This window comes from Ictalurus punctatus, chromosome 27 (genome assembly GCF_001660625.3).
Source record: "Ictalurus punctatus breed USDA103 chromosome 27, Coco_2.0, whole genome shotgun sequence".
Lineage (NCBI taxonomy): Eukaryota > Metazoa > Chordata > Actinopteri > Siluriformes > Ictaluridae > Ictalurus > Ictalurus punctatus.
This window is the reverse complement of record NC_030442.2, coordinates 17511316-17532367: the sequence shown is the minus strand read 5'-3', so window position 1 is coordinate 17532367 and position 21052 is coordinate 17511316. Positions and strand designations below refer to the sequence as shown.

The 21052-nt window shown below is 41.3% G+C and overlaps 1 protein-coding gene across 1 annotated transcript in view; it reads left to right on the top strand.

Moving 5' to 3' along the window:
- The window catches only part of itfg1 (integrin alpha FG-GAP repeat containing 1), a 116630-nt gene that overhangs the window by 78848 nt on the left and 16730 nt on the right, over positions 1 to 21052 (top strand). The window contains exons 13-14 of the mRNA XM_053676654.1: positions 11805 to 11848; positions 13426 to 13504. Of these exons, the coding sequence (XP_053532629.1) occupies positions 11805 to 11848; positions 13426 to 13504 (123 nt within the window). The remainder of the gene's footprint in view (positions 1 to 11804; positions 11849 to 13425; positions 13505 to 21052) is intronic.

Here is a 21052-nt window from a genome sequence, read left to right as displayed (position 1 = left end):
CACACACACACACACACAACTCGCACCACCATCACCACCCCATGCTGTTACACACTGACTGTCAAACAATATGTGTGTAAGACTTAAGAAAGAATGAAGAAGACATTTGCCCATGCTGGAGTGTATAAATAGCGGAAAGGTTGGGAGTTTCTGGCCACGCTGTGGACGCCAAGCCTTCATTCTGCTCAACTCATTAATCCAACATATTCACACACACACACACACACACACACACACACAGCATGAACCAGGCTTTCCATTCCCCCTAACTCTCCACTAATGGCTTCCTCTTTTGGGAGTTGATGCGAGAGCTGCAGATGTGTGGACTGGAGGAAACGACTCTGAAGTGTAAAACTTCCTGTATGGATAAAGAGAAGTGTGTGCGACATCTAACCGTACTCGTCCTGATGCTCCGTCACGTTTTACACCACAGAGTTTGACCCCAGAGGAATTGCAGTTACTGCTGTGTGTTGCAGTAATATAAATCAGCGGTGTCGCACTCGATCACGTCCCGGGACACATGGGCAATTCTGAGCGCTCTCAAAGGGCCATAAAGTGCAATGTATTGAAGTGTATCTGCATGAGTTACATCAATATCCTCTCCTCTTAAACCGAAACGTAGGACATTTCTGTACGCGCTATTAGGCAATAACAGTTATTATACAGATTTTCTGTGTGAAGAAGAAACCGTCTTCGCAGGTCATGTACTCGCTGAGGTTTTGTAATTGACGCGCGTGAGCACCACCAGTGCTCCTGTCCTGCAGGTGGCACTATTAAAATTTCATGACAATTTCCACAACTACAGGATTACTGATTACTGCTTGAAGTGAATCGACTTTGGCATGCCTAATGTGTAGCAATCAATTACAGGCTTATTCGCGCATGGTGTTCGTGCGAGTGCCATCTTTCTTGGAAACCAGCCGAACGTCGTTGCCGTATGAAGGCCTTGACACGTTCTTCCTCTGAGACGCCCGAAGCCACCGCGTCTTTTCGTTCTGCTGCTCAAGCAACATCACAGGGGGGATAAACACTCGGAGGAAAGGTCTATCTGGCCCATATTGGCCCGTGTTGCTTTGACTGACAGGAGCGTTAGTAACGCCATCTTTTCCACCACATAGAACGAGGCCAAATTTGCTCTTTCAGGCTCCCAACCATCCTGGCATCGTCAGGATTCAAGCTCGTGAGCTCCTAAAGATAGTACCACTTTCGGTACTTTACTCTATAGCTAGCAAAAACCATTTGTTGGGTTTCTGTGCTGCTGCTGCTGCATCTAGAACCCATTTTTAATTCTCCAAATTTGCTAAAATGCGTCCTCAGGACTGGTATAAACAAATCAGATAAGCATATCTCTGCTAAGAGCCTGAGTGTCCTACCATTCTGTTCTTCACATTTTCATCTTTACTAGGTGACGGTGTTTTTGTTTGTTCTCGACTCGGCATTGATTATTATCAGACTCTAAAACTTCCGTAATGTAAAAAATTACATTCTGGCTAGCGCTTTGCTACGAGCCATTTCAGTATTATTTCTCCACGGGGTCAGCAGGTCACGTTTAACACTTGGGATATAAATGATTTCCTGCCTGTCACTCTTAGAAGCAAGCAGAGAAACCTGTCAGAAATGCTTGAAGCTGTCGAGTCTGTAGCTGTCAAGTTTGCTTGTACCTAGCTACAATAGACTCTCAATTCTAGTGCAAAACTAAAAGCAGGTGTTTTTTTTTTTTTGTTTGTTTTTTTTTTGGCTGACCCTCTACTTTTGGAAATGTTTATTTCATTTTCACCACATGCTTTCAGAGTTTTCAGCGCTTCTTGGTCGCAGACTCGGCGCACTTTAGCTCATGAAGGCTGATTTGAGTCAGACGCTGTAGATCAGAGAAACAAACTGCAGTGCAGGAAAGTGGACGTGATGGATGTGGTGGAACACTGAGCGAGCGGAACGGCGAAGTCGACAAGGCTGAATTAGGGAGTCCAGATGAATACGACGATACTGATGACTCGACAGTGTGTCAGTTTAAAACCTGTAGTCCAGCCTGTGTTTCTCTGGACCTGTGCGTTTGTCCTTAGTAGCAGATCTGCCGTTGTTCCCAATCTTCTGGCTGTTTGTATGAAACAAATGAAGCAGAAATAAAGGAAGGCTGCATTTGCATGCATCACTGTTTACATCTATAAGGTGCAGCTCGTGGTAATTTTCTGACAGCTCCGAGTTCATAACCTGTGAGCCATTGTCGAGGTTGTGCCTGTTGTCTAGTGCATTTCTAATCTTTTCTCAGTATACGTTTAAAGAAAATATTGCTTTTCTTTATCTTTTTTTTCTGCTATCCACATAAAAGATTAATGCCTATGTGTTAACTTGCTCAATTGTTAGCCTCGGCCACTAGCTAACTTACACCATGTGTCTCTATTTCCCAGTTGCCTAGCAACAGTGTGTGTGTGTGTGTGGGGGGGGGGGATTGAGGGTATTGTATGTTTGTCTTTACATGTCAAAATCACACCAGTTCTCAACGTGTGAGCGGGCTGCTCAATCTGTCTTTTGTTCATGCCTGCATTGCGATCTCATATGACCACACACATTCAGAACACCACACACACACCCCTCTTCCTATAGTCTGTGTGAAAGTATCAGTCCATTTCGTTTGCCCAGTGCAATTTTAGTTGATCTCTGCCAGAAACTTGCTCCACGTCTGGAGAGGTGGGGGTGGGGGGAGGGGGGAGAGCAATCGCATCCCCGTGAACTCGCATCATTTCCACTGCAGGGTTTTTATCCACAGGCAAATTTCAACGAGAAACTGGAGTCAAATCTGTCAATACGACACGTGTCTTACGTGCATTCGTACTGCTCATGCCCGATAACATCACATTTCTGAATACCGCGGTGGAACATTACAGGTTTTCCAAGTGAAAGTGGAGCAAAAGATTTACATGGAACCATAAATTCATCCTTTTAAAGGGAAATCTTTACCATATATGGTGATATGTAAATGTGCACAAGCAGAGCAAATTACAACGTGCAGGATTTATCAATGTCCTGTGCGTACTGTGCAACTGCTGAGGGTGGGCGATATGACAAACGTATCGTATCGTATCATGATATTTCAACGATACACGATGTATAGGTGTCCTAACAAACCGCCAGCAAGACAGAATTGTTCTACACTACACTAAATCTACACTCAATTTTATTTAAAGTGCATGCTCGGTGTGCATCACCTACATCGCATGAGTGGCCACGGGCAGCATGATTGGACCTGGGCGATGAGAACAATGGAGTTAGTCACTTCCTTCAGGTCTGCTTTCTCTAGAAGTTCATGGTCTAAATTGTAAAGCTGTTGCGTACCAATGGAGTAAAAATCAGAGCAAATCTAGAGTTTATAAGACCATTATGGATGTTCTCTTAGCGAGGGGAACATGAAATATTGTGCAAGAGAAATGGTATAAAACTGCACTGTGTGTGTGTGTGTGTGTGTGTGTAATAAATATAAATATATATATATATATATATATATACTGTATGCATTTCCTCTTTGAGCCCCTGTAAAACCAAGCTCGTAAGCCCTTGACCTGCACATGGAGCTAATCATGACTCTTAACACATAAACTCGCCATTAGCGGTCAGCGCATTAGCATGCGCCGATGGAGCCGTCCTTCTGGTTTTAGCGCGCCACAAGGCCTCGTTACTGGCCCATAAAACCAGTCCTAATCACGGTCTCATTCACGCCCGTGCTAACTCAAACTGGCGGTTCAATTAGGACAGTTAATAAAGAGCAGATCGATCCAGGAGCGGAGGGAGTCAGGAAATGAGAACACATGCTGCAGATGACATTTAGAACAGGACGAGCGAATGGGTTTAATAAATAACCGTACGACCCGATATCACGCTCTTTAGTGCAACAAGGTGACTGGTGGAATATTGTGTAAAGTGGACTTGTTAAAGGATTTACTCTTAGACTTCACTTGTTCGTCAAAAAAAAGAGGAAACCTCATCTTGTCTCGGTTTACCTCTTTAAAAAGTTCTTATCTGGGGGAGAAAAAAAAAACAATACTCTTGAACCAGTGTATCAAAATGTAAAACAGGTTTTTTGGCACTTATTTTGTTAGAGGAGTAGCGAGGCAAGCATTTTAAAAAGGTCTATTTGAGAACTCGTAGGAGCTATAAATGAAATTGTTTTCACTATCGCCTCGCCTCGTACGACTCTCATTAAATTCCTCACTCTCTCTCGGTTACATCGGCTGTTAAAGACGAACAGAGCAAATACAAAACCCTCCGGAAAAGCTCCCTTTTTCTATGGCTTATGGCTTATGATTGTGCATCTAGTTGACAGAAAGACATCAGTGTGTCACGGCTACACGTACAAACGTGCTAGAACTAAGAAGAATCTGAAAACGGTTCACTACGGGTCAGTCGGTAATGAATTCCTGTCATTTTTCGTAGTTGAGGACACGGTGTTTAGCTGCTTAATTAATGTTCTCCAACCAAAATATAAGATGAGAAGTTAAATTTGTTTTAGTTTAATAAGATCGCCATTTTGTACAAGGACATGCCACTTTCTGTTTTGTTTTTAATTAAAATGTGTCATTTTCTCAACTAAACCAGTGTGTAGAATGAAGAATTAGAGCTCTGCAACGTTTACACTGTTTTAATTGTCTTTTTTTTTTTTAATTGCATTGAATCTGAAAATGTGTGCACTGCTATTTATTTCGTTCTAAGAACAGCACACTACTGTAACATACCTAATGGGTACAGTAATGTGCAATAAGCACCGCCCCTTCTCTAATTCTATTGGCTGCCGTGTTCAACCGATCACAGTGCGAGGTTTGAGACACATTCATACATCCGCAATCAAAGACAGTTGCGACAGTCAGTATGTTTACACGGACAACGATAATCCGATATTAGCACGTAAACAGAGATTATCGATGACCTTAATCCAATTAAAGTCTCATACTCAAAGTAAACACAAATAAATCAAATTAAGACGTGTGGAGTATTCCTGTTTTACTCATTACAGACATGTACACACCTTAATCACACTATTAACGTCGTGTGGGAGTTTTCACCGCATTGTGTGAGGACACGTACACACACGGCAGCGCTCGACCGTTTTACAGCAAACGAGAGCACGGCTGCGTCCCAAACCACGTACTTACCTACTATATAGTAGGAGAGATACATGTGTTTCAGCTACTATACAGACGGTAAGTACGCGGTTTGGGACGCAGCCCACGGCTTCAAGCAGTCGTCTATTTGCACGTACAGCATGACAAATAATTAACCGCACTTGAAGCTTTCGTAAAATTAAAAATAAAAACACCCAGAACTGTATACGGTCCCATAGCGAAGACCAACTGTATGTCGATGCGTGAAATTCTGGAGGCAACGTCAAACGGCGTGACGTGGGGACATAATGACGTGTGACGTTAATAGCTCTATGATCTATAACATGTAAAACAGGAACATGAAAGGAGTATTCTAAACGCGACTCATGTAAACACCTTAATCAGAATATTGTCTTATTCAGAATAAGGTCAATAATCCGATTACTGCTGTCCATGGAAATGTAGTCACTGAAACCTCTGACGATGTAGAATAATCCTTAGAACATCTTTAAATGAATGTAGATATGTATCATTAGGTTTATTACTAAGACATTAGGTTTTGGTTGTTTTGGGGTTGGTTTTTTTTTTTTTTTTTTTTTTTCAAAAAAAGTTTTGTTTGTTTATTTATTTATTTATTTATTTATTTATTCATTCATTTATTCTAGAGTTTGCTAAGTTTATTCCTGGGGTAATTACAGAGCCTCCTAGCAGGGAGCATATGTCAATGTTTTTTTCGTATAATAACATTAATGGTAAATCTGTTTCAGATTTATTTTCGGTGATTGTAAAATTGTAGAAGTTTCATATTCTCTCTGTGTGCGTGTGTGTGTGTGGGCAGAACTACTGGGTGGACTAAACAAGCTGAATGTGTTCATGTCTGTGTACTGATGCAGATGTAGTGCAGTGAGGAACATCTGCTCACAGTGTTTGGGCTCAGTTTCCTCTGAATTTTTATTTTTAGAAAGCTTTAACGCATAACACGATAGAAAATAGCCTTTGACATGACCGGGAAAAAAAAAAACCTCTCACAGGACTAACCGATGTCGGAATCAACAGCCAAAAGTGAGGGAGTGAGGATGTGAGACACACGATTCTGAGTTTTCTGTTTATGAAACGATGTGGATGCAAATGAGCAGATGACTCCAGGCTGAAATATCTGATCATACCCACTCTTCGGGGAAGAGCAGAAGAACCGCCGTTTACTTGCACACAGACCAGCACTCGGACCTGAAAGTCGTTCATGTTACCATAGCGACCTTAGCAAAACAATTTGTTGCCACCATTATTTCTTTCACCTCATGTTTCAGCAATCTGACTCCGCAGTTGAGCTGATCCACACCAGGCACCATTTGTTGTAATATGAGTGAGGAAAAATTAGCGCAGTAGGTGGGGTCCTTGTGAGTCACCAGTAGAGCAAAATACATATGCGTGGATCTGATTATGAAAAAGCATGATACGATTTAATGTTTTAGCCTGATATCATGCTGATGGTGAAACTCAGAATTCCGCAGTAATGATAAAATGTATAAAAACAGCAGTGCATATAAACACATCCACACAACATCGAGAGGCGGGGCCATCACAGAGACGGAGCCATAAAGAGAGGCGGTGCCATCACAGAAATGGAGGCATCAAGAGAGGAGGAGCCATCACGGCAGAGCCATCACAAAGGTGAAGCCATCACAGAAGCAGAGCCATGAAGAGAGGAACATCTGCTACACCACAAACATCAGCTAGGAGGAAAAGTTCAGCCATTCACTCTGTTCTGTTCTCTTTTGGCTCAGTGTTGTGAGGCATGATTCATAATCTGATCTGTGGTAGAGTTTAGTGTAAATCATTAGACATTAGTGCTCTGCGACAGTCAGGTGCACAATGCATAGTGTAACCTTTATACAAACCTGCCATGGAAACATGCTGCTTCTGGACAATTTTTGTGCGTTTCGAGTCACTGCCCATAATCAATACACACATTCCACTATTTTTTGTACCTACCTGACATTTAATACACCTGCATCGAGGATTTAGCAAGGCTAAGACTACAGTGTATGGTGCATGATTTGAGAAATAAAATACAGACGTGTAGATGTAATAGTAACGAAGACGTTTTCTGTGCGTGTGCGCACGTGTTTTTATTTATTTATTTGTTTATTTTATTTTTTTTCCCCCCACAGTGCTCACGTTTTATAAACACATACAGCTGATTTTTGAAAGCCGGGCTGTTTAAGAAGAACTGACCTCCTGTAGGACGTGAAGGTTTATTAAGGGTCTGCAGAACATAAACCGTCTGGAAATGTTCTCCAAATGGCAGGTCTATTAAAGCACTGAGATCTCCCAGATAAATGCACACAAACACATGGTTTCAGACTTCCTCGCCTGTGCGAGAGAGGACAGGAGAGAAAAATAGCTGATTTATGGATGTGCTGTAGTTAAACAGGCTTTGTGTGCTCTACTCTTCTTCGTTCCTTCCACATCCACTTCAAATCTGTTGAGGTCTTTATTCTGCTACTCTATTGTGCGATTAGGATACTACTATTAATGTCTCCTTTCAAAAAAAATAATAATCTAAGTCTATAAATGCTTGTGTGCACAAACTGTATGGCTTGGATCTCAGTTCAAGACTATTTTTTGCTGCAAGCAGCATGACAATAAACATGTACACACAAACACACTCCTTCCAGATACAAGCATTTCTGACACGTTTAGATACGGACTAATCCTCCGCTCACAGTAGCTAGCAACAAGGTGCTCATGTCGCTTGTGGTCTGTCTCTTGTGGACGTACAGCGTTTTTATTTCTGATGAGAAAGCATAGCAGCCGAAATGTATAGACTACAGCACACAATTTACTACGGTATGCGTTTTACTTTTGCTTAAAGTGTATTTTAAATGGATAAAAGTATGAAAATTGGTTGTTTGATAAATGTTACATGCCAGGCTTTGTATTAGCTTTGTTAGCTAACTGCACTAGCTGTGTACACTCACCAGGCATAACACCAAATGCCTATATCTCGATATATTTTCCTCAAACTAATTAAACATGAGAGGGGCATGGTGGCTTACTGGTTAACCTGTTTGCCATGTACCTCCAGGGTTGGGGGTTCAAATCCTGCCTCCGCCCTGTGTGTGCGATGTTCTCCCCGTGCTTCGCTGGTTTCTACTCGGTACTCTGGTTTCCTCTGCCAGTCCAAAGACGAGGCTGATCGGCACTGCCGAATGGTCCGAAGTGTGTAAATGTGTCTGCGATGAGTTGGCACCCCGTCCAGCGTGTCCCCCGCCATGTGCCCAGAGTTCCCTGGGATAGACTCCAGGCTCCCAGCGACCCTGTGTAGTGATAAGTGGGATGGCAAATGGATGGAGAGTTAAACACAAATGAAACAACACGCTAATAAGTGTGAAAATCGGTTGTTTGATTTTGATGCTATGTACCAGACTATGTATTAGCCATTAGCAAATTAGCAACACAAGCTAATTGTACTAGCTACTTTCATCCATTTTTCCAAGTCAAGCAGGACAGAGAAGAACTGAGAACTGGGTTACTGAAGAAATGCCATTCCACAATCATCATACGATTGGCTCAAGGAATCATTCTACCCAATCCTTTGGATTTGTTGCTCACGTTATTTGTTGAGCTTCCTGCAGAATCCCGACTCTGTGACTACCAGTCTCTATACCACTGGGTCCCGTACATAGAAAATGAATGTCACCTGTTGCTTTGTCCGATTAGTGTGAACGTAGGCAGTCATGCTGCACCACATTGGATATGAAACATGCCTAAATGGAGATCGTATAGATTACAATATGCTTTAGACCAGACGCCGCTATTGACTACGGCAAGCTCTGGTCCAAAACTTCATGTTTTTGTCCGGCACAACAAGTAAAATGGAGCTTGGTTCCTCTAAAGAAAACACTTCTGTTTTAACAATGATTTATGTTGTTGTTGTTGCTGTTGCTGTCCATCAGGAGTAGAGCAGAACAGAGAAAATCCCTCAATACTCCAACACGCTGCACTGTTCTCAGATCGGTGTTAGTAAAGGAGTACATGAAGCCAGTGCACACATCCAGCTGATCTCAGGTCAGACTTTACACATCACCTCGGCAGTGAAAGACTTTTTACAAGCTGTGTGTGTGTGTGTGTGTGTGTGAGAGAGAGATGACTGATCCGACACACCGTCTTTGACTGTTTGGTTCAGTGATGTGAAACAGAACAGACCGATGTGAAATCTCCAATTTCACAGTCTTCACTCTCGGTCCTCTCCAGATCCTGTGAAGTGTCGATCGCACGCTTTCATCCACGAATTTTTATCTGAATTTAGAGAAATGTTTTGACGCTTGACTGAAGACTAAAAGTCGGCATCTGAATGAAGCGTCAATGAGATTAAGGACGATGAAGCCGGCTTCTGTTTAATTCGGTGCTACAGAGTTTGGGACACGGTGCCCTGTTGCCATGGTTGCAGAAATTGTGGAAAGCGACGACAACAAAGCAAATACTTCAAACTTAAACCTGTAAAACTCCTCGGCTCAGAAACGAACGGAAATCGCACTTTTTTGAGTCTGAATCTCGAGTTCGGTCGGACTATATCCGCTCTGTAGCGATGTTATGCTATTCCCTATGTAGCGAGTGTATTTAGAGACGCCATTTTGGATGCAGTATAAGAAACATTAAACTCTATGAGAAAATTGTGATGCCTTTTAAAGCTGCCATACATAAGAGACTCGGAGACAGACAGAACCTTTTATGAACATTTCCAACTCAACCCAGAGTGAATTCAGCATAACTACTCAGGTTGATTTTACACTTGCGTGTGATTGGTGACGTGTGAACGCTGTTTTTCGAGCCTGGGAGCGGTCCAGAGAGCTGGTCTTCTTGAAAACCGGTGATCTGGATGGACCTCACGCCCACAAACCCGCTGTGGGATCTGCGCTCGATGTTGAGTAACGTGATTGGAGCTGGTTTTATATGCACGAGAACTGGCGAATTTAAGCCTCAACCCCCCACCCCCCACCCGAGCCCAAAATCAATCCTGAGTGCAGACTCGACTAATTGGACCAAGAGTGAAAACATCCTTAGTTAGAGTCCGGCTCATATCGAGTACAGAACTACACATCTACCCAGCCGTGATGACATTACAGACACCGGAGGATGATATAAGAAAAAGATGGAGGACAGTTTATCAGAGCGCATCCTTGTCCACTCAGGCACGAAGGACAACCATCCATCTCTCTCACACACACACACACACACACACACACACTTCCTCCACCGTATCCGTCTCAGGTGACGAGATCTTGTGGATATGCTCGGTTTCCTCATGCTTCTTCAGTTCGCTCCGTGCGACGAAGTGATTTAATAAAAAGGTGTTTGATCGTTTGAACGTTCTCCGGGAAATCAAACATGGCCGACATCAGAGAGTGACAAAATGACGGCTTTCATCATTTTTTTTTTCCCTGGCTATAAATTTCTGCACTTTTACGTGTGCTTTGATTTCCGTCTAAGTCTGGTGTGACGCTTTCATCTCGGTCTCGCCGTTCTGTTTGCTTCCTGCTTCAGTTCTTCTCAACTTTAATGGCCGCGCTAATGCTCTATATCCAGCCCTTGTTTTCTTTTCTTTTTTATTGAACTCTTTTTAAAAACAGAGCGAGAGTGCATCTCATTCACAAATATCTGCTGTGTGCGTGTGTCGTGAAGATATAAGTGAATACAGGAGGACCGCTGATTGATTTATTGATATCGTGAAGAAAAAAAAAAAATAGTTTACGTATTGTACCTATCTTCAGTCCTAACGTCATGCCTTTCCACAGAAATGTCAGATGAATAATCCGGACATTTTTATGTGTTCGTTTATATTTTAATTAAGTTTATTTCAGTGGTAGTGAACAAACTTTTTTTTTATTATTATTATTATTAATTGCGTTTAACATTAAGCATGTGAAATAAAAAGCCTGGCTTTCCTTCTTTCTAAACACACACACGCGCGCGCGCACACACACACACACACACAGACTGTCTAACGTGGAGGTGTAATGGGCATGCTTTTTTGTCGATGCTGTTTGTTGTCTCTGTAATATGAAATGTGTTGTGTAATGGAGTGTGTGTTGGCCTCATTAGGTGCGAACTAGCGTACACACTCGTACACACTTCTTCATGGCATTACTGTGGGGTTAATGTGATTTCCTTTGCTTTTCTCTCAGCGTGTTTCTCAACACACTCTGCAATCACGCTGAGAGACAGATGAAGAGTAACAATATTAATATTATAACTAAGTAACTAATTCTCTCTCTAACTCTTTCTGTCTCGCTCTCTCTCGCTGTCTTTCTCTCTGTTTCTCTCTCTCTTGCTGTCTTTCTCTGTCTCTCATTCCATGTGTCTTTCTCTCCCTGACTGTCTCTCACTCCATCTCTCTCTTTCTCTACCTCACTCTGTCTGGCTCTCACTCATCTCTCTTTCTCTCCCTCACTGTCTTTCTCTCTGTTTCTCTTTCACTTCATCTCTCTTTCTCTCCCTCTCTTTCTCTCCCTCACTGTCTCTCAATCCATCTCTCTTTCTCTTCCTCACTGTCTGTCTCTCACTCATCTCTCTTTCTCTCCCTCTCCGTTTCTCACTGTCTGTCACTCTGCCTGTTTTCATCTCTTGCTCTCTCTCTCTCTACACCTATTTCTCATTTTCTATTTCCTTCTCTCTCTCTCTCTCTCTCTCTCTCTCTCTCTCTCTCTCCAGTACTCAGTGGGCTGTGCTCTAACGACTGTCCTGACAAAGTGAAGGTAAGCTCACTCCTCCTCTCTCATCTTTTCGTCACATCACTCCTTCTCTGTTTATTTTATTCAGTTCAGTGCCCTCTAAGATAGTGATGGATGTGATGCATTTTGTCCCTCTTGCCCTGTTATATTTACTCCTCCATCATCATCAGCCTCCTCTCTCCATCATCTCTTCATCTTGCTCCGTCTGTCTGTCCATTTCTTTAATCCTCTATAAACCCTGTCTCGCTGGATCTGTCCATCATTTTTATTGGAGTCCTTGTCCTTCTGAGAGAGTGAAATGTTTATCACATGATCAATGATCCACTGCGTTAAAGATTTCTCTAAATAATAATAATAATGTTATCGTACGATCGAGAGCCGTCTTCGTATGCTCCGATCCGTCGCTCTTTAAAGACCGTTTGGATTCGTTTCTAATTTAGAGCTGTTTAAGGTCATTAAAGTACGGCTGGGCAAGACGGGGATGTGAGTTTGATATCGTGATCAATCGTGTCGTGAGCAGATATCGACACCTATCTGATGGTTTTTCTCTTTTTCTTGATGATGGTTTTAACTACAACACTTAAAAAATACAGGATAAAATACCTACATGACTGACTTCGACACGCGGGATACAACAAATGTTAATTATAATAAATCATTAAGTATAATTCAAAATCAATCAAAAATACAATCACGTTTATATGTAAGCGTTTCGAAATTCTTTTCCATTTGTTATAGGATCCGATCAGATTCGTTCTGTACTGCTCTGATATCAGGAGTCTCAAGCAAACTGTACAATATTCAGAGGAGCTCGCAATTATTTCAAAATTACCGCAGATTTGGGACAAGACGTGTCGTGACGTGTCGTGTGACGTGCGTTCAGCCGAAGCGCTCTTCGATTCACGTGCGTCGAGTCCAGTTAAAAGGACTCGTTTACCATCAAACATCGCTGCGAAAGACCGCACGTAACCATTTTGCCAATTCGAGTTTTGTGCTTCCTCCAAAAAAAAAAAAAAAAGAAGCCATTTTTGGCCACAAAAAGAAATCCTGTAGCGAATGGATATCCGATCCACGTTTTGTCACAGGTAAATAAAACATTAACGCTGAAAAATAAATTCTTTTACAATTTATTTATAAAGATTGTGTACAAAGATTTACATCTACATCAATAAAATCTACATTTCTAAAATGTATGCATTATAAATGTGTTTATTAAGAATAAACTCCTATATTAGTATTTAGAACTGTTTTACATAGTTACATATTTCTTTATTAATAATAAAAACCATTCTTTAATATTTGTAACAGTTTGTCAGCGACCCTACCGTACGTATCGTAACACACACGTCACGTATCACATCGTGCCTTCAGGAATGGTGATGTGATATTTCTGTCACATCGCCCAGCCCTGCGTTAATGCCCGTGGTTTTATTTAAATTTGTGAGCAGATGGAGTGTGTGACCGCTGTACTGTTGTGTCCATCTGCTGACTCGAATGAATTTCCTCGAAAGGGCTGTAATTGTATTCAACAAAGTAATGATTTGGATTCGATTTCATCAGATAGCTGTGTTTTTAATCGTCTATGTGTGTGTTTCTCCTAGCCGTTCGGTGTGAATCAGCCCGGGCCGTATGTCATGTACACGTCAGTGGACTCTAATGGCTACCTGAAGAACGCCTCCGGTGAGTCACACTTTCACTCAGTGAACTACTTCAGCTGACTCACCTGTGTTTAGCGTTCGATTTTAGAAACTGGCTTCCGTTAAACACGAGCGCTTGCCCCAGTGTGATGTGAAGAACACTGTAATGGAAAGATTGTGAAAATGGAGTTTCCTCGTGTCTGAGGTGATTATTTGGAATAATCGGTGCGGTAGCGAGTGCCAGCATGTTTCCGTGAGCGTGTGTGATTGCCTGGTGCACTTCTGATGATGTGATTGTGTCGTTCAGGACATCATGACATTATCCTCAAATCCACACTAGCGATGTAAAAATGTCAAAGACAGAAAAGAACCTCTCTTTTCATGTGCTGCAGTGACAAAATAAGCATTTTTTTTTTATTACAAAATAAACTAGAAGCATAGAAATAACGTTTAAACATAACAAAACACTTGTTATAGCCTGCTTAAGTAGCGAGCTGACATAACACAGTGTGTGTACTTAAAAAATCCACACTTATACATGGGGGACAGGTTCCTCTGGAAGCCGTGTAGACACACACGCTCGTCACAGTAAAGTTCCTGCTGTACAACAGTGTACAACGCTCTACCCCTTTTCCAAGCCGTGAAGAAATGCATTATTTGCTGAACTCCAGGCTATGGAAAGATGTTTAGCCACATTGTGTTGATACAGTTTGCTCCCATCTGTAATCTCGCACCCTCGGGCTCTAGAACCGGCCAACTGATCTTTCTCTCCGCGGTTTTGTTCACTCCTGTCCTTTTCTACTTTTTCTGCAGAACTCGGGGCTTCATTTATCAACTGTGTGTATGCTAGGGCTGTGACGGTGGCCATGACAACCGCACCACAGCGGTGGTAGTTTGCCACCATGGTGGGGTCACATCACACGCAATGTTAATGTTTCTGCTTGAGTGCGCACTATGACAAGCACAAACATATAGTACAACATTTTGTATAAAAGTCTATTAATAATAACAGTTGCAATATTCATTTGTATTTATAGCATACCATATAGCGGGAGATTTTATGTTAATACGCAAATTACATAATCAAAATCAAACCTTATTTGCTGTTCCCTGTTCGTTTGGCGCGGGTTTGTTAGAGCGCGGCAAAATCCAGTCAGGGTTTCGAATTCTGCTATTTCTCTTCGGGTTCTGCCGCTGCGATGGGAAACCAGATGGTTTCCCATTTGGGAAAATGTTACATCGGCGATCTGGGAACATTCTGGATTCGTGCCTAACGAGAGAGGAGAACCAGTAAAGTTGGATGAAGCCATATGTCGGCTTTGTGTGTGTGGGGTGGGGGTGGGGGGGGTGCGTTTTTAACATATTATTTAAGTTACCGTCCTACTGGTATTTCTTTCAAAGTTTTATAGGCTTGTGATGTACTACACTTGTAAAAGCAATAACGTATTCATCAGAGAAACGTGCGACCGTGTTTAACTCCATCTTTTTATTATCCACTAATTCTCCTTCTCCCATTACCGGATCCCACAGCGCCCTCAGGCTGTTTCTCATTGCAACAACACGACAAAACAAGGCTTTATTGAGTTGTTTCACGTACGGAGTGCTCAAATAAAGCCTCGTTTCATTTTTTAAATTTAATTTAAGCCTATAATATTATATAAATATCACCTCCTCCTATTATTCTGTAAATAAAATGTTAGTTTTCTAATGAAAGAAACGAATACGTCGGCACGATTCTATTTCTGTCTACGACACCGATTTCACACGTTTAATCACACACCTTCAGATCGAAAGGTTTTTAACATCATGAGAAACATTTCAGTCGAGTGTCCACAAACGTTTTACACATGATTTACTACAATATACAATTTAATTTCGTATTCTTTTTTTTTTTTTTAATGTAAAGTGTGAAATTTGTTTTTTTGATGTATGCTACAAACTAACTGTACTAGCTACATACACTCACCAGAGACATCACCATATACATATATATCGAACTAGTTAAACATAAATTAAATAACGCACTAATCAGTGTGAAAATCAGTCGCTTGATTTACATGTCACATACCTGGCTTCCAGTTAGCTATTAGCAATGCAAGCTAACTGTACTAGTTATAAACTCTCTCCAGAGACACCAACGATCTCTGCGACTTCCTTCCAAGCGTTATTTTTCTTCATAATCTCTCTATACACATTTAATGACAGGTTGTGTACGGCAGGAAATGATGTTCTTTTTAGAAGTTTTTTTAAGTTGGTACTGAGTGGGGGGAAAATGAAGAATAATTCAGGGCAAATCATTTGGATTTGTTGCTTTACAGCGATCTAATTTGATCTAAATCTAATTTGAAATTGATGTAATCACGCGTCCGTGTTGTGTTTGTGTGTGTGTGTGTGTGTGTGTGTGTGTGTGTGTGTATAGAAAATGAACAATCGCCTGTCACTTTGTCACTCGCTAATGTGAACACAGGGTTCATGTCGTCTCTAACCTACACAAACAGTGCATCACTATTCCAGTATAGTCTCCATAACAGATTTTGTCAGTGTGTGAAAGTGCTTTTTTTTATTTTTTATTTTTTTTTAGGAGTTTTTGATGTTAAGACCCCGAAATGTCAACATAATGGAATATACACTGTATAATTAGCTAGGACTCTCTAAGACAGGCCATGCGTTCATAAAAGTGTGTGTTTAAAGTGTTATACAGACAGCAGCCTCAGTTTTACAGTCTTTTAAAGCTCTAAGAACAAAAAGAAGAGAGAAGTGTCAGATGGAGTCTGCGCTTAAATGTCAGAAGGCGAATCTGCTTTTGACTCGACGAACCTGTGAAGTGTCTTCTTAAGCTCCTAGATGGCCTCGACCCCTGAACAGTGTGTGTGTGTGTGTGTGTGTGTGTGTAGGTGTAGGTGAGTGTGTAGGTGTAGGGGCATGTATAGAATAAGGCCCACAGAGAGCAGGATTACTCAGAGATAAATTACAGATAGGGTACAAGGATGGGAATTATTTTCAGATAAGTGGAGGTAATAGATGTGAGGAGAGCTTGTGCTGGAGCGCTCGGTGGAAGAAATGATCTTTTTAAACAGAGATGAATTATGAGTGGTATTAAAGTCATCGTCGAGTACTCGCTTGCCTGTAGGGGCCTTTGAGCAATGTACACTTCTTTTAGGGAGCAAATGGACTGTCCGTGAACTTTACACTCTCTCTCTCTCTCTCTCTCTCTCTCTCTCTCTGTATGTGTTGGTTCCTGCCAACTGGGAGCGTAATCTAATGGCAGTCCGTACAGGATTTCCGTACAGAGTTTTTCTTTTGTGAATGTTACAGTCAAAAATGCTTGATTTTGCGGCAAGTTTTCAACAAATTTGCGATGCGACTCGAGACGTGTTTTTGTGCTTTTTTGTGAGGGGAAAAAAAATAGTTTTGCATGGTCTCTTGCGGTTACATTTGTTGGTAAACGAGACCTTTTAGCTGTACTCGTTCGACGCACGTGAATTGAAGAGCGCTTTGGCTCAACGCACATCGTGATGACGTCACGTGACGTGTCTCGGCCCGAAAGTTTTAAAAATGGTGAGCTCCTCCGAATATTGCGGCGTTCGCTTGATTTTGCGTTAATGCCTGGAGGGACTGTAACGAGCGGCTCTGAGGTTTTACTTTGACACTGACTGTGCGCTTACACGCAGGTGGACGTGTTTTAAGTAAATCTTTGCCGCTGACACAATGCTGGAGTTTCCTGATACACAGCAACAAATAGCCACAAATGTATTGGATTTGTAGTTACAAAAAGAATGATCTTTTATACTCCTTTTACACCTCGCTTTGTTGTAGATAGCGAGGCAGAGGGAAATCACGTCGACATGTGAGCACCGGTCAGCGGGGTTTGTTAATATCTGAGATTTCAAAATGCTTATGCTTACAACTGTCCGTCATTCCAGACTCGTATGTCGATTTTACATATTCAGATTTCGGTTCACGGGTCTGTTGAGCTCTGCTGGTTTCCATGAGAAACACTGACCCCGCCCCAATCCTAAACTTAACTACTGTAGCATTTTGTATGAACTGTTATGTGAATTGTTACAAATTTGCAAATGTGAGAGGAATTTATGTAACTAACGCCTTGTCCTGGTGATCAAATGACTCCACCCACAAGCCCATGATGTCACCAGTTCTCGCATTTTGGTGCTGGAAACAACTCTGCACCTGAGAAAAGCGCAGAACTGTTCGAGATTAGGTTCCAAACTGTTTTCTTCTTGTCCTGAGTGGCCTAGTTTCCTTATAGCACACTGTGTTACAAATAAAAGTCTTATGATATGATGTCCACCCAAAAAGACAACGAGGAACAGGAAACAGAAGCTGTTTCATCAGTACAAAGCAGCTACTGTAACTTCCTGTGTCCTTCCTTGATGATGTCAGTTTGAGCTCAGGTGGGATTTCTGACTATAGAGGGAAAGTGTACCGATAACTCCGTTGTTTTTGTTATATTTAGACAAACTTGCTGTCATGAGTCTCAGTCGTGAGGTTTGAGATTTTAATGCTTCGTGCTGTAATCTTGCACTCATGACGAATCAGTAAAGGGCCACAAGCAAGAAACCAAATCAGCTGAAAGAGGCAAAAAGAGTCGTGTGTATGTGTGTGTGGTGTACCGGAAAAACTATGTACTGCTGGAGAATATAAATAAGTGCTGGGTGGACAAAACTCGAGGAGCTACAGAGCAAGAACTCTGTAAGCAAGTTAATATAATAAATAATCTTATATACACTGAGATGCAGTGTAGGTGCACCTAATAAACTGCACCTGTATGGAATATAATATAAAAGCCAGAGACAAAGAACATCACTATGTGAAACAGAGACTCAAAAGACTCTAAACGCACCTATGCGTTACGATAACTGTACGAATAAAAAAATAGGAAAGTCATTATTACTGTATTTTACTGTATATTACTCCTCCCATCTTTGTCATATCCAAAAATAAAATGAAACGGACGTTCAATTTGACGTGTTTTTCTGATAAATTAATAAATTAATTGAGGACTTCAATTTAGCTCTTTTTATGTAATCACTTTCAATTTAAATTTCACCTAATGTTAAGTTTAGCTACGTAGCCAACAGACTATAGGACCATAGTCAAATCTGTCACGTGACTCTTGTTCACGCAGCACGAGGACGATAAATCGCGATACGTTCTGACACACAGTGACGCCGTCCACGGGGAAACGTAAATGATGCCACTAGTCTGAAAATGTTAACAAGCTGTCAGCACTCAGGCCAAAACAAGTGGAAACACACCTGCAGCGCGTGAATATGGTTTACCTCGCAACTACACCGAGCCGACCACAGCAACAGGCCATCGGTTACTTTCTCCTAGTGTGTGATTCACCATCCGATTTAAACGCAGTTACGCTGTGAAAAACCCATCTAAAATAATTAGCTCGCTAGCTAACTCTAAAACACAAACTAGTACTTAAGTTAAGTACTAACTGCGTATAACATGAAATAGAATGGGTTTTATTATATATATATATATATATATATATATATATATATATATATATATATATATATATATATATATATATATATATATATGTATGTATGTATGTATATGTAACCTATTTTAGCAAACTTTTAAGTTAAAGTTAATAGAAATGTTTATTTCTCCATATTTTTTGTGTTTAAATTTCAACTTTCCTACAGAAATCCTAGGGACTCTTTGACGTCTGACATGAGTTACGCCTACATAATTAAAATATTTCAGTCAGAATCATAGGTTTTGTCCGAGGGTGTTGAATAAGTTACACAGCTAACACGCTAACGCGCTGTATGAAAAGTGAAAGTAGAATCATAAGAGTAAGAATAAATGACTGAACACCTGCACTGACTAACGCAGCGTTAGACTCTGACGTAAAAGCAGGTTGTTTATTGCATAAACATGTTTTGAGGCGATGTTTTTATCCTTCCAAGGTTTTTCTCTCACTCTTCTGCGGGCTCTGGGGCTTCGGCTCACCGTGGCCTCGGAAAAAAAAGGGCTAATCGATTTTCCACTGCCCTCCTCCACATATTGTTACTGCTCAATTTAAAATAGAGATGGTATCGCTGGTAGTCCCCAGAATCCGCTCGCTTATAACTCCTCTCTCTCCAGCCATGTTTTTTTTTTTAATGTTTAAAAATCATGCTGAAGTCTAAAATGATGTTTATATGGACGCGTCCTCCAGGATGCTGAATCTGATTTGCATAAATCTATTATTTGGGATCAGATTTGTTTACAGAAAACTTAAATGACATTTCTCTATTTAAAACAGAGACTTATTTGGGGCGAGGCTATGTACGGTACGATGTCACTAAATTAGCTGGCCCGATCGCGTCCGCGATTACAGCATGACGCGGGCACCTCATTACAGACTCTAAATGTTGAGCAAACTAGCTACTGCAGCCAGTGACGAACAGAAGGTGGTTGTCATGGTAACACTGTATCTTGACAGATTGGCCTGCTGTTGAATAACTCAGTGAGACTCTGGAGATAGAAATTCTGATACCGAAATTCCACTTGTGAACAAATAAATCCTGGATAAATCCGTAAAAAAAAAAAAAAGAAAAGAAAGTTTCGTCACTAATGTGACCTTGTTTACTAGCAGTTAACTAGCGAGATTAGCTAATGTTGGTGATATTAGGCTACTGGCGATGGCAGGTGGCCGTAGTAAACCGTTATGGTTTTGCAATAAGCACTGTGGTTGCGTTTGATGTAAAATGGAGGTTATACTTTTTGTTTTTGTTTTTTTCCTTTCCGAGACCCTGCTGTGTTCAATCAAATATTCCAGTGGCCTCCTACCTGCTAGTATATGATGAGTGTTTCAGCTCACTGCTGCAAATATTCAGCTACGACAAAGTGCGCTCTTTTAGGGACGCATGTTGTGTCATAAAATTTTTTTCCAAAAAGTGTGCACGTCTGACTGCGGTGACGATAACCATAACATGATGGAGACCGCACACAGTGGTTCAGTTTTCTACCTGATTATGGCTTCACACAAAAGAGGACACGAGCACCTCTAATTCACCTTCACGCCATTTACTTTCCCCCCTTTTCTGTTTACTTCATTCCCCGGATCTTCAAACGGCTTTTTCATTACATGGATCTTGATGCTATGCAATAGCCAATAGTTTTCCTTTTATTGCCTCACAAGGGTACCACATGCATAAATTAGGGCGTGTCTAATGTAAATTAGATATATGTGAGTGTGAGTAGGGGCGTGGATATGCATATGAAATGTAAATGAGGATCTTTTTGAATCAGCGCAGCTGAAATTGATTCATCTTTTGTGCTCAAGATTTATAAAATTAGAAATGTCATATTTAGTGTAGCGTCAACTCAGAGTGGACTACAGCGTGGCTACATTAATATTAAAGCAGCACTGATGGTGTGTGTGTGTGTGTGTGTGTGTGTGTGTGTGTGTGTGTGTGTGTGTGTGTGTGTGTGTGTGTGTGGTGGTTTTGCATCCTCCATCAAAATCATGCAGTGCGTCGCTTTATCAAATCAAAGCCCTACTTGTTATGAGGGCTCTTATCACAAGAGGCTCTGTGTGTGTGTGTGTGTGTGTGTGTGTGTG